The 13,160-nt window shown below is 38.3% G+C and overlaps 1 protein-coding gene and 1 long non-coding RNA gene across 3 annotated transcripts; one reads left to right on the plus strand and one right to left on the minus strand.

Moving 5' to 3' along the window:
• Nucleotides 1-3,120: 3,120 nt before the first annotated feature.
• Nucleotides 3,121-7,504, minus strand: edf1 (endothelial differentiation-related factor 1). 2 transcript variants are annotated; one of them, XM_040053310.1, is made up of 5 exons: nucleotides 7,264-7,504; nucleotides 6,171-6,222; nucleotides 5,867-6,027; nucleotides 3,806-3,899; nucleotides 3,121-3,707 (listed from the first exon to the last, which is right to left on the minus strand). In XM_040053310.1, exons 1-5 carry the CDS (start codon nucleotides 7,339-7,341, stop codon nucleotides 3,646-3,648), a joined length of 447 nt encoding a protein of 148 aa, XP_039909244.1. In that variant the 5' UTR covers nucleotides 7,342-7,504; the 3' UTR covers nucleotides 3,121-3,645. The 2 variants fall into 2 exon arrangements, with proteins under 2 accessions (XP_039909244.1, XP_039909245.1); XM_040053311.1 differs by lacking the exon at nucleotides 7,264-7,504 and adding an exon at nucleotides 6,722-7,217.
• A 3,579-nt stretch (nucleotides 7,505-11,083) lies between these two features.
• Nucleotides 11,084-13,041, plus strand: LOC120747444. The gene is made up of 2 exons (XR_005699121.1): nucleotides 11,084-11,195; nucleotides 11,645-13,041. It is a non-coding gene; the product is annotated as an uncharacterized LOC120747444 (long non-coding RNA).
• Nucleotides 13,042-13,160: the final 119 nt, after the last annotated feature.

Here is a 13,160-nt window from a genome sequence, read left to right on the forward strand (position 1 = left end):
GAAATGGTCTCCTCAGTCCAACAGAGCACCTTTGGGATGTGTTAGAAAGGGAGTTTTGCATCAAGCAAGCAGATCTGAAGGCAAAAAGGTGTCCAGTCCTTTAGTAGGTGATGATAAACCACATTTACACAATTTGCTTCATTTTTATGTGTGTTTTTATGTGTGATTTGATAGTAGAGCTGTTCAGAAAGAGGGCCTTGATTGGATGTCACACAGGAAGTAGAGGGTGTTTTTGATGAACGGGAGAAAACACCAGCCTTTTGTTATGTTGTTGTGTGTTTTGTGGATCCTATTACTCCAAAGTATGCTATGTAAGACTGTGTGAAACACATGCAAATTAACTAACTAACTCCGTACTGAAAAAAAATCCACAGCAGTAAACGATGTTGCAGATACCTGCTCCTATTGGTCCTAGCCTTTCTGTTGCTTGGCTGAGAGACTGTGCATAAACATAATAGGGAATTAACTTCTGTTGATTCTATTTAGAATAATTTCTCTATGTCTTGTAAACTATTTTTTGTGCAGGGACTAAAGCGTCGTGAGCAAATTAGATTTATTTATTTTTTTGAAAAAGTAAAATAAGTACAGGATGAAAGGAGCCAAAAACTCCTGTCAGACAAAAGAGAAAAACATTTGCCGCTGTGGAAGACAACAGGTTGGTCATGTGGTGGAATCTCAATTTCAGTTTGGAGCCTCAGGCCAAAACAGACCCCAGACCCCCCTCCTTCCCCAAACACCCCCCAAACTCAATACCTCCCACCTGCTCCCCCCACACAGTGTAGCCTTCTGCTTCACATCACTCCTTCAAAACCACTGGCTGCTGCCTTGTCATAGGTGGAACTATGTTGCTATGGTGTTTTGACCAATGGAATGGCATTTCCAGGAAAGCAGTCAGTCTCTGTCTTCTTCTCCCTTTCAGTAGCTCACCAGTCCACACACACACACACACACACTGAAGCAGCCTGTTGAGCAAGAATCTAAATAACCCCCTGGTAACAACAGCAAGGCCCCTTCTTTGTTTGTGCAGTGAACACCGGTCAAGAGGTTGCATTCTTTATTTAAGAGAAAAAAGGAATGCCAGCAAACTGTCTTTAGCAGAAGACATAAGAGAGTACAAAGCGGCTCAGCTCAGCTAAAATATTATTAAGGTAAAGATCTAGCTATAGTGAGGGGGAAATGATTTATATGAGTATTTAATTGACTTTAAAAAAACAAAACGCTAATTTACCAGTTATTGCTCATTTAACTCTAGAATGATTGTTTTGTTAGGGCCTTGACTAAAAGTTAAAACTAAAATCTGGTTATGCACTTTATTATCTCCTTCTGGTCTTTATACCTTAAGAAAGACAGAAAACCCATTCATAATGTTATATATCAGAGTGCTTACTGTATGAAGCTGCCCATTAAAAAATGCTCTTTTAACACTGAGGAGGATTGTTACATGCAGCTCAGTGGAAATGTGGGGCACATCTAGCATGGCCTTAGTTCCATTTCCCTATAGCCAAGAATCAGCCTCAGGTCAACAGGCCCACAGGGCTTTTTCACAGGACACATCTGACATACCACAAAGAAAGAAAAATAATAAAAGTTATATATATTATTAACATGTGTCATTTACTACAACTTTAATTGACCAGAATTGTTAATATTAACATTATGAGTGAAAATACTTGCTATGACAAAGGCCCATTCAGTATCTAATAAGTAGTAGTAATTCTAATCTCTGTACTATTCTAGGGTCTTTAACTTGAAATAGTCAGCACCTTTAGGTGACGGCTGTGGTGTTTTGGTGCTATATAAATAAAACTGAATTAAATAGTGACAGTCACTGACATGGCATTGGTCTTTAATTAATCACAACGATATCAGCAACTCTTCATGTCACCCAGCTTTCCCATATATTCCAAACGAGTGATGCACACAGCTGCAGCTTCCTTCAGGTGTTTCCTGCGGAGCAGTTGAAGGACTTGCAGCCTGCTGTTGGAGCTAAATAGGAAGTCGGAGTAATTTTCGTCCTTCCCCACTTTAAGTTCTCACACTGACGAGCTCCTCGGTCCTTCACCCTTGAACGTGTTTTGTCCCACTTGCACTTCCTCTTCCATTATGCCCTTGCTGCTCTGCAACAATTCTATGAATCATTAATAAGAACATAAGGCAGCCTTTATGGCAATAAAGAATATTCCCTAAATCAGTAAGTCATTGTGAAAAGGGGGGCACTATGAAGAAATGCAAATTGCTGCTTCATCAAGGTCAATCTTTGGAAGTTAGAAGGTGCCGTCTCAATTTTAGGATGTGTTTAAAATTTGGCTTTTTAAGACTAAAAAAAACAAACAAAAACAAATTTCTCTGAAAAGGTGCTTGAAACATTTTACAGTTATGCACCTGGACTTTATCAGCAGTAGTAAACACTGAAACACACAGGCATGCCCCCCCCCCCATTGATCCTTCATACACTTGTTTCTTGTGTAACTTGCTTTTACAGACTTCAAAATGCAAAAATCTATGAATTTTTTGCAGTATTCTGACATCTAGTGGCTGAATTCTGTCATTACTTTTGTATTCAATGCTATAGTACTTTCTAACAAAATAATTTAGGCAGCCTTTTAACCTCCTGAGATCTGAGTAAAACTAAAGTATCTTTCAGTTTAACGTTGTTTACTACAGAGGAAATACAGTTTGGGCTTCATCTCTGGAGGATGTGTTTGAAGAATACAAAAACTAGCTCTAGAGCAAACACCAACTCTTGTGACAGAGGTATAGCATGACGAAGATACAACACTCCAAGGATCCTGAATGGAAATCTTTGGCAGATACCCATTACAAAGGCGCCAGACAATCAAAGAAATCAAAGATTTGGCTGGTGATTCCTTACATGTTTTTTGTCTTCATGCCCACTGAACCTAAAGTTTAACTTGGAAATTATGTGTACAAAACTTTCCAAATAAGCGCCCTGGGACATTTCAAAGATAGCTGCCAAAATTTACCTGAAGTAGTTACTGAAGTGTTACTGGGATAAACGTAGTTTTTAAAAGTCTATATATTATCTGTATCTATATACATCTCACTGGTTTTGTTAAGACATTCTGTGCCACACTAGCTTTAAAGTCACACAAAGAATAATTCATGAACTGCCAAACTTTATTTATAGATCAAAACAACGCACAGCATTAAAACATTTCAACACTGTAATGACATCCACCCACTGTCTGAAGAGAGTGAAAAGATGCAATCAAGCACTTCTGGTTTATCATCATGCTCAGAATTAACATTAGTCTGAAGATGAAAAATAATTCACCTTTTTTTTAAAAAAAAAAGAAAAGAAAAATCTGACTTTTATTGTGTCAAAGCCCAAGCAGACGTAGGTGAAAGAACTTCACTGAACATTTTTTGTGATGCTTTAAAAAGCATTCAATCATTCATTTTTTGTGGTGTTTCAGAGTGTTTCAGATGACTTGTTAGTATGCAGCCTGCATTGCAGTGAAGCACCAGGTCCTATGACAGGACACGGTGGGATCAGCCCAGAAAGAGGATCGGATGGGAGGGGAAAGGGAAGTTTTTAAGGGTTCTAAGAGGTGGGAGGGGGATTCAGGATTCAGTTACAGATAACAGGAGGGGTTGGGGAGGGCTGATTTCGAGGCTTTGTGTTCATTTCTTTTTGGTTTTTGGCTCCAGGGGTTGGCCAATATCCTTCCCACGTAGCTTCAGTCCTGTTCATGGTCGAAGGTAAAAACATGTGGGTCATACAGCCGAGAAAATAACAAAATTCAACATTTTGTTTTGGAAAAATTAAAAGTAACACACTTACCGATTGCTCTTTCTATTTTCCCCATGACCTGGTTGTTGGGAATGGCTCTCCCGCACTCATAGTCAGCGATGATTTGAGGCTTCTCATTAATTTTCTGAGGAAAAAGTGTGGAATACATAATTTAGAACTTGTGGGTAGCACATTTCACATAACTGCAGGGTTATAATAAACACTGATTGTAAGGTTTGCACTGGAAAATTACTTTGCTAGTACAGTCATGGCTAAAATTGTAATATTTTTCAACAACTTTCCTTTTTTAAGTTTCTATGATTACAGTGAGGAAAAAAAACTCACCATAGATTCTAAACTTGGCTAAGCTATCATGTTTGCCTTGTGGAACAGTGCATGATCGTGCACACATCACCCCCAAATTGCTCTGGGATTGCTTGAAGAAGTTGATAACACTCTTAACATGGTCAATCCTTTAAAAAGCAAGTGGAACCAAGCAGAAGACTACAAACTTTACTCGACTTTGAGTCCTGATAAGATGGGAACGGAGAGCTATCAGTCAGGATTTGGCCTTGAAGCACACCTCTTTGCATAAATTATTTTATTTATTATTTGACAATAAAACTCAGAAACTTCTGAAAGGCCTAGAGCTGGGCGATAGAATGATAACGATATGTATTGCGAAATAACTTTTTCTCGATAGAAAAATTTAACTATTGCTATAGACCTCATCTCTCTTGCTCTCTAAAAGAAAAAAAAAAAAAGAACAGCCAATCCAAATTAAGTAGCGCAGAGCCGAACCAATCACAGCCGCAGCGTCACGTCACGTGACTTGTTACACACAGCACAAGTGCCAAGCCGCACGTGTATTTGTTTGAGAAGCAGCCAGCCGCCGTGCCGCCCGGGTAACGGAGGAAATGAGAGTGCCGACTAGAAAAATCAACCGAGAGCGTGACCGAAGGTTACCGAAGAGAAAACAGATGATGGTTCCAATGCCGGAGAGATTGTCGAAAGGAAAGGCCAGAGAAGTTCCACAGTGTGAAGGTATTTCGGCTATTTCAAGTCTGACAAAAAACAGAGTAGCGCGCACTGTAAATTGTGCCGAAAGCAAGTCTGGAAATACAATAGACCTTTTTTATCACCTGAAGCAGTGCCACCCACTAGAGCATGCTCAATCTCTGACTGAAAGCGCTAATTGGTCATTCGGCTTTTGTCTGACTAAAGTTTTTTGTTTGTTTTTTTTATAGATAGATAGAGTTGCACCTTGGATGTGCACCTAGGATTTGAAGAATGTTCTGTTAGCATCTTTATTTTAAAACTGTTTGAAAAGCTAAGCTATACAACAAGGAGAGATTGAGAATTTCCTTTTAGTTCTCAGTTTATTTGATATTGACAAAAGTTAGTCAGTTTTGTCTGTTCTTCTGTAAAACAAACTAAGATTTATTTTTAGAATTAATATTTTGTTTCTAAGTGGAATTGACAATTTAGTAGTCTGTTTCGTTTGTTCTATTTTGAAACTTAAACGCTTTAGCGGCTGCCTTTTGTGTAGTTTGCAATATTTACCTTTATTTATCTGAAAAAGTCTCATGTTCCTTAAGTACATCTACCCTGTTGAACTTATTATGGGAAATAAATATTTAAATCAAAACAAGCTGCTGATTATTTCACATTTTACTTGTGAGCAACAGCATGTTTAAATCTTACAAATACAGTTATTTGGCTTATATCGTGATATATATCGTTATCGCCTGAAATGAAAAGGAAAAAAACAAAAACAAAACCATATCGTGATATGAAAAGAATCTTATATCGCCCAGCTCTAGAAAGGCCTATCATTGTTCTTCACTATACCCCAGAAACATGTAAAAACTCTGTGAAACTGCTGAAACCTTTGCCCATGACTGTGATCATGTTAAAAACATGGATCATATTGATCTCACAACAACGTTCAAACAATTCGTCACTGACTTGGTTTGGTTTATCTTACTAACTACTACTTTTTCTTTCGATACGTGTAGACTGCTTTCTGAGATGCTTTATAAAACCAGACATGGCACATTTTCCAGCAGTCTGTGCACTGTTTATACAAGCATAATACATTTGTTTACTCACAGTGGCTAGATCTTTCTGGGTCAGGCCTTTTTCCTGTCTGCCTTGTTGAATGACCTTGCCCACCTCCAGAGGAACCCTATCATGGTGCAGCTCCTCTGTCTCCCTGTCCAGTTTGGCTGTATTTTTTGTCACAAGGTGCTGTTTGTTCTGCCCTGCAGCCCCTGCATGACAAGCCGTGGATAAAATCAAAGCATCACTGGGCAATGCGAAAGATGCCGAGCTTTGCAAAGACTGTAATAATCATAACACAGGTGAGTAAGAGGACTTCATTCTTATAGTGTAAAACCAACTACTGGGAATTTACATTTCTTGGATGTTTGAACTTCCTCCCCACGTCTCTGAGCAGATGTGATTGCCTGGGAAAAAAACAAAACAAAAAAATAGGACAAGTACAGGTCATAACATTGCAGCAGATTGCACAGCTCTTGATACACACTCTTTAGCCTTATGCCATTTAGTTAATAAGTAACCAATCTGTTTATCAAAGCATATTGACTGAATTTAAGACAGTTCACCTTAGCACACAAACTGAACCTGAATACAAACAATATTTCAGATTTCTCAAGATGGAATAAGCATTCACACACAGAAATGTGACATTTAAGTCCACTCTTTTAATAAAGGTGTCCTAAGGATTTATAACACTACAGCCAACCCATATGAGCCCAAAATGACATCTTAAACCCTCCTTTCAATACACGTTTAAAACAGCAACAACAAAATGTCAAAATGGTGTCACAATCAGTTCTTAAACTTCAAAAATTAATTATTTAGCGAGTCATTTTAATGTTTTTTTGAAGTACTACTTTAAGTTACAGTTAAATTATACTTGTGGCATTTAAAGACGTTCGCTACGTGCCTGCTGATGAGCATTACCACCATTCGTATAAATAAACACCAAAGTGAGTGTACCTTTATCCTGACCATCCACTACTGATAATATAGAGGCTACCCCGGCATTAGTGTGATCATTATCCGTGTAAAGTTTGTTTTGTTGAAGGTACCATATGCTACTAGAAACTGTGGCATAAAGAAAAATACACTTCAAGTTAGTGCAGGAAGGTTAGCTAGCTAGCCCTCCTTCGAAGACAGCTAGCACTTGCTTAGTTAAAAACACTCAAACAGACGGTTTAAATGTCTCCAATACGACCGTTCATCTAGAGGCGGTTCATCTTGCTAGCTAACATTAACGGAAACGGGCGTTCATATCTGTTGTTATTGAAGTAAACCAGAAGGATGTGCGATGGTTCTTAGCGCTTCAACTAACGACCACGTGCACAAAGAGCTTTTACCAACACATTACACACGATTAAGTCACTCAGTAAGATAGATATCCGAAAATGTTGTTAGCCAGCAAAAGTACGGAAGCACAAACGAAATAAGGCGTTCGCACGAACCTGCTTGGATTTGGCCTGGGCAGCAGTCGGCCCCTTCTTCCTCAAGACAGTTACGGTGTCCCAGTCGCTTTCTGCCATGTTTGTCGGTTGTTCACACAATACCCGTAACGTTGAATATATATAAAAAAATAAGTTTAGCTGACAATTTTCCTTCGGGGAAAGGTGTTTCTACTTTAACTAACCAGGCGCACCTTCCAGAATTATCGACCACGCGTTCTGCCAAAACTTTATTTACAACAGTGTGGTTAACAATGACATAATGCTGGCCTGTCAGCAGCGACCTCTGCCGGTGATTTCACGGTTAAAGAGCACCTTGCATCAGACACGGACACAAACCCAAGTGCCCCTATACTGTTTTTACGAGATTTGTGTGAAGTCACCACACAAGCCAGTATACCATTATTTCCCCAAAGCCCGAAAAAAATAAAAATAAAATAATAATAATAATAATAATAATAATAATAATAATAATAAAATCTAATCAAACATGTGAATCATTGAGAACAAGATTTCCATTAAGAATTAAAGTCAGTAGAAGACAGAATACATGAGTGAATAATAAATAGACAAGTTGTGGTTGTGGAATGATATAGGATGTTTGGGATGGAAGTAGTTGACCCTTAAAGAGGGCAGCCGAAACAAGAGTGAAGTCATCGCACTATTTACAGTTTTTGAAACATAACTTAACATAAAGTAACAAATTTCCTACTTTGCAATATATCAAAAATGTTTAGATAGTTTAACTGACTATGTAAAAATGTTCAAGTTGCTAAAAGACAGAGCTGAGAAGAGACAATCTTACACAATAAAAATCAAAAGCCATGGTTTTATTAACAATACAGGGTGTTCAGTAACATAGTACACAGCAGAAGAAAACCACAGTAAAGTATTAAATGCATGAAAACTGTAGCTATAACAAAATGTGAAGCATTGTCATGTTATTTTGAAACCTCAGCTGACATATGGAGCTGGTTAAACGGTCACCAATTACAGGACATTTCAGAGGCCGCATCGCTGCCACGTCGTGTGCGAATGGGGGACCAGCCACACTCTGACAGAGCATCATCTGCTTGGTGGAGACGACCCCAGCGGTACCCGTATTTGGAACTCTGTTTTCCTGCCCATGCACGAGGTTTTGGATTCATCTGGAAAACATACAAAGAATTTTCACGGTTATTTCCCAATTCATGAGTAAACTACCCTAACAATCATCTTTTTGCCATCACAGTTTTTGGTGTATACTTTCAGGTCTTCCTACCAGTGCCCAAGCGAATCCTACTGACATCATTTTTTTAAAAGTGGAAGGGAGTCCTGTCTTCATTGCTGACGTGACAGTTTTTTGACTGATAATGCTGGAAAATGACAGTTATGAGAAAAAGACAGACGTTTTATTACATCCCCTCAGACAACCCATCCCGTTCCCACCTGAATAAAAACAGTGGTGTTCATGTGAAGAGTCTCAACTCGCTCAGACAGGTGATTCAGCCACTCCAAATGGTCACTGATAGACTGGCTTAGATCACCGTTGCTCTGAATTTAAAACAAAACAAAACAAAAAAAGGTTTGTTTATAATACAATTTTATTAAACAATTGTTTATATGATAGATAAGCATTTTAATGAAAGTACCCCAGACAAGTTATCCTTCAGTTCAACAGCAGCAAGGCGAACATGCTCCAGTTTGTCAATCTGCTCTTTCAGGCGGTCATCAAGCTCCTGCATCATCATCAGGCCTTCATCGGGCCTGACAGCACTTTTGGCGGTCATCCTGGATCAGAGAAGCAGACCTGTTATGCAAAGATGTTTCAGCTTATAGTACCACCCTATAGGAATGTATTGGCATCAACCAAGAGCATGGTATGCCTAATGTCATTTGTTTGTTTGTGAACATGTAAACAGTTCGATATGTTAGCTGAGGTTTTGCTTTTGATTTTTGATATTTGTTTTAATCTTTTTGAATACACTGTTTTTGTTTGTTTTGTTTACTGGGCAGGTTTTTAACATTTTCTGTATTTCTGGGGTTGAAATCTGAGAAACTGATGTTTATTAACAAACCACCAGGGGGCGACACAGTTCTCATTCCACACAGATTTGCTGCAGAGTGGCCTTCTGTGATGCAAAGGAACACGTCTAGCTTCCTGTTGATCTGAATTCACATAAACACATATAATGGTCTCACTGGAAAAGTGGCTGTCAAGAAGACATTTTTAAGGAAGGGAAACAGGGGGGAATTAAAATTAAACAAGAACTGGACTGAAAGTCTGTGGCAAAAAGTCTGACTGAGTGATGAATCCAAATCATCATCAATACATAGGAGGCCAGAAAAAAGGTATGACTGTGGGTGTCTAAAGCCACATTTAAAACACAGTGCAGGCTGTTTCATGATTTGGAGCTCCATTTCAGCCAGTGGTACTGGAAAGCTTGTCGCAATTAACAGAATTATGAACACAGAAAAAAAAAGTCACATCTTAGGAAGCATGCATTGAAAATGGCTTAATTTTTCAGCATGAAAATGATCCCAAGGATCCCTGAATAGATAAAACACACAATCTGATACTATCAGTCATGGATTGGCCTTCATGGAGCCCGGTTTGACATTATTGAATGAAGTAATTCTTTAAGAGGCTTGGAGAATCATTCCCGGAGACTACTTAAAGAAATTACGAGAAAACCTGCCTCAGAGTGTGAAGAATAAAGGTGCTCATACCAATATAGATACCATATATGCCAGCAATATAAAGCACCTTGAGTTGCATTGCAACAATTTCAGCATTGTTGCAATGCACTGATTAAGAGTGACTTCCGATCTTGCGTCTCCTTACAAAAAAAAAAAAAAAAAAAAAAAAAAAAAAGATGAACCGAGAGCTGGCAGTTCTCAGGTGTGTGGAGCAAACACCTCAGACTGACCTTCTCTATAGTGTTAAGTAACAAAACTCTACCAAGCAGCTTTTTTTCCCCTCTTTTTTTGCCAGCTCTTTATTTATGGTAGAAGGCTAAAATGAACAACAATGTAGAATTTTCCTTTGTTTTGAACAGGCATAGAAATGTGTTAATTATTCCTTTTCTTTATCTATTCTGAATCAGTTAAGACACAGTTAAGACACACTATACAACAAACAACTAGACCATCTGAATATTAACAGCATAAATAACATTGCGTTGTCTTCAAATGCAAGCTGAATATGTGAGTGCAAATAAACTTAGCAATCAAAATCAGTCGACAGTCATCTATTAATTAAAAATGACAATATATTAATTCGAACATAGATGTTCTATTTTTTATTTTCACAAATCAGTTGAAGAGTTAACTTTATGCGGCAAAGATGGCTGCCGTATGTTCTGTTAAGGAGCGATTTGGATTTTTTTTTTCTTTTTAAGCAACTTTTCCGTGAACTGCTAACGGGGTCTGACGAATATTAAATATTAAAAAAGTCCTATTAACGATTATCGTCTGTGTGAACAGGCAGTAATGAGGAAAAACAGCAAGCTTTTAGCCAAGAGCCATTTTCCCCTGCTTGGATTCTGTTTGTAGTAGAAAATGCTGAAAAAAAGAAAATTAACTAATTAATTTTTTTATTTATTTTTTTTAATGTAAGTTTTCAGATAAATTCAGAGCGAGGCGGTACTTTTTCGCTGTTTATCGTTATCGTCACGAGTGCAGCACAGGAAGAAAAACGTCGAAGAAGATGGTGCATCTTTCTGTCCTCAGACAGCGAAGAAGAAGAAAGAAAAGTTACCTTAGCTATCTGGCTAAGAAACACTCCAAAAGCTTCGTGGAAAGCCGCGCGGTGAGGTATGCAAACTCCCGCTCCGCACTCAGGAAGGAAGGAGAAACTTTCTTCGTCCAGACTCGCCTCCTTTGGGTTTTTTTTACGCCGCAAAAATCTCCGGAATCTCTGACCCGAGTGACGTCACCGTGCCTGAACTACACAGGTGCGTTGTTGCCGTGTTACTACGGAAGTTATTAATACATGTGGACGTTTACTAAAGGTAACTTTGTGATTACAGTTAAACAATGTACAGCACAAAAGAAATAAAGCAGCAAAGGCGTTGCTCCCAAGACACAAAAACCTGCATTGTGTGTCCACTGCTGACCGAATAATAGAGTGGGTGTAAAAAAAAAATCTGAAGAGAGTTAGAGTGGGGGTTTTTTTAGAGTGGAGAAAAAAAGGCAGAAAAATACGTGGAGCTTTTTCAGTTTTCTTTTTGTGCCTCCTCAGTTTTTGTGACCCTTACATTTATTTTGTGGGCCTCGGGGAGTTTACCAGAATTTCTAATCGGAGTGCTTGCTGATCATACGAAATATATCAAAAACCATTATTTAGATGCCACAACCTACCTATGTATTGTTGCTTATTATATCCATCCCTTTATGTCCACAGTTTGCGCTTCTTCGGGACAGCGTGCCATGTCACAAAGCTCAGACTACCTCAAACTGCTTTCTTGGACATTGAAATGAATCCACAGCCAATCTCAGTCCATCAGAGCACCTTTGGGATGTGCTGGAACAGGAGTTTCGCATCCTGATGTGCAGTCAACAAATGGAACCAAAATCTCTGGGGAATGTTTCCAGCAACTTGTTGAATTCATGCAAAAAAAAGTTTAACCTGGGGGCAAAAGACTGAGTCCAACCCAGTCTTGCCTTTCTGGTGTCTGGTAAGTGTATTTCCTGCATGGATTTCATGGGGTATGTCAAAGTTGATCTTAAGTGGGCCAGACCAAATGAAATTCTCTTTTCTGTCAGCACAAAGTTTAACTACACATTAAATCCTTAAGATATCATTGTATGAGAAAAAACAAGTATAATTTCAACAGTATGTCTCATTTTTTCTACATGATAAAGAAATGTTGCTGTAACAAAGAAAGAAATCTGTCAACATGACTCTCAGGGCTTAAACTGTAAGAAATAAATATATAATAAATATTTCTCTAATAAATAAAATGTCCTAATGAAAAAATGATGGTAGCTTATTGGCCAGGCTGTCCTACAATACTAAAATAAAGTTTTTGTTTTATTCTTTTTTTTCTAAATTGTTGAGCCAAAAAGTTCTCATATTCTCTTAATTTAATGTTCATCTATTACTTCATTGCCTTAGGGTAGTATGAATGGCATGGAAGTCTTTATCAGTAGGAAAAGCTGTAAAACCTATAAAAATAAACTGAGAAGCACAAAATCCATGTTCCCCCTCACATCTTTCAGTGGGCCAGATTTGATTAAGAGTGACTTCCAATCTTGGGTCTCCTTACAAAAATGAAAACAATGATAAACTAAGAGCTGGCAGTCCTCAGGTGTGTGGCGCAAACACCTCAGACTGAACTTGTCTATCTTCAGTGTTAAAAACAAACATGGTTAGCAGAGCCTAAAACTTTTAAAAAACTTTTTTTTGAAACTTTCCTTTGAAGCTCACATATTTAGTACACAGTTAACCTTACTGCCCACCAAGGACACCACACATTCAACAAACTGCAAACTATTCATCCCGATAATTGCTGCCATCAGAAGAATCTGAGGTACGAGAGTGCGAGTACAGAAACAACTGTGCATTTAAGAAATCACAACTGCTTTATTTATTTTCTCTCAATAAGCTCTTTTTCTTTAACAAGGGAGAGTAATGACCAAATACCTGAAAGGATAAAGGTCAGAGAGGATAAATAGAATGCTGGATCAGCTGTAGAAAGCACTGGTCCTCTGACAAAAACTGAAATATGCATCTTAAAAGTAAAAAAAAACAAAAAAAAACAAAAAACAACCTCAAAATGGGCAACATTGCGGTGCAGGTACAATGATGAGAAGCGCCAAGATCCTTTCAAGAAAGGGGTAAGAGGCCAAAAAAACCAACAACAAAAAATAACCCACACTCCAAGCCCGATAAACCTAACAGGTGAAAGCAGTCCGTT

Source organism: Simochromis diagramma, unplaced genomic scaffold, assembly GCF_900408965.1.
Source record: "Simochromis diagramma unplaced genomic scaffold, fSimDia1.1 OVJJ01000596.1, whole genome shotgun sequence".
Classification (NCBI taxonomy): domain Eukaryota; kingdom Metazoa; phylum Chordata; class Actinopteri; order Cichliformes; family Cichlidae; genus Simochromis; species Simochromis diagramma.

What these genes read in the sequence shown, in the direction of transcription:
- edf1 (XM_040053310.1), bottom strand. Translation starts at nt 7,341, where the DNA reads ATGGCAGAAAGCGACTGGGACACCGTAACTGTCTTGAGGAAGAAGGGG. An exon ending in AGTTCAAACATCCAAGAAAT is followed by an intron (nt 6,028 to 6,170) that starts GTAAATTCCCAG and finishes CTTGTCATGCAG; the next exon opens with GGGCTGCAGGGCAGAACAAA. An exon ending in CCCAGAAAGATCTAGCCACT is followed by an intron (nt 3,900 to 5,866) that starts GTGAGTAAACAA and finishes CTTTTTCCTCAG; the next exon opens with AAAATTAATGAGAAGCCTCA.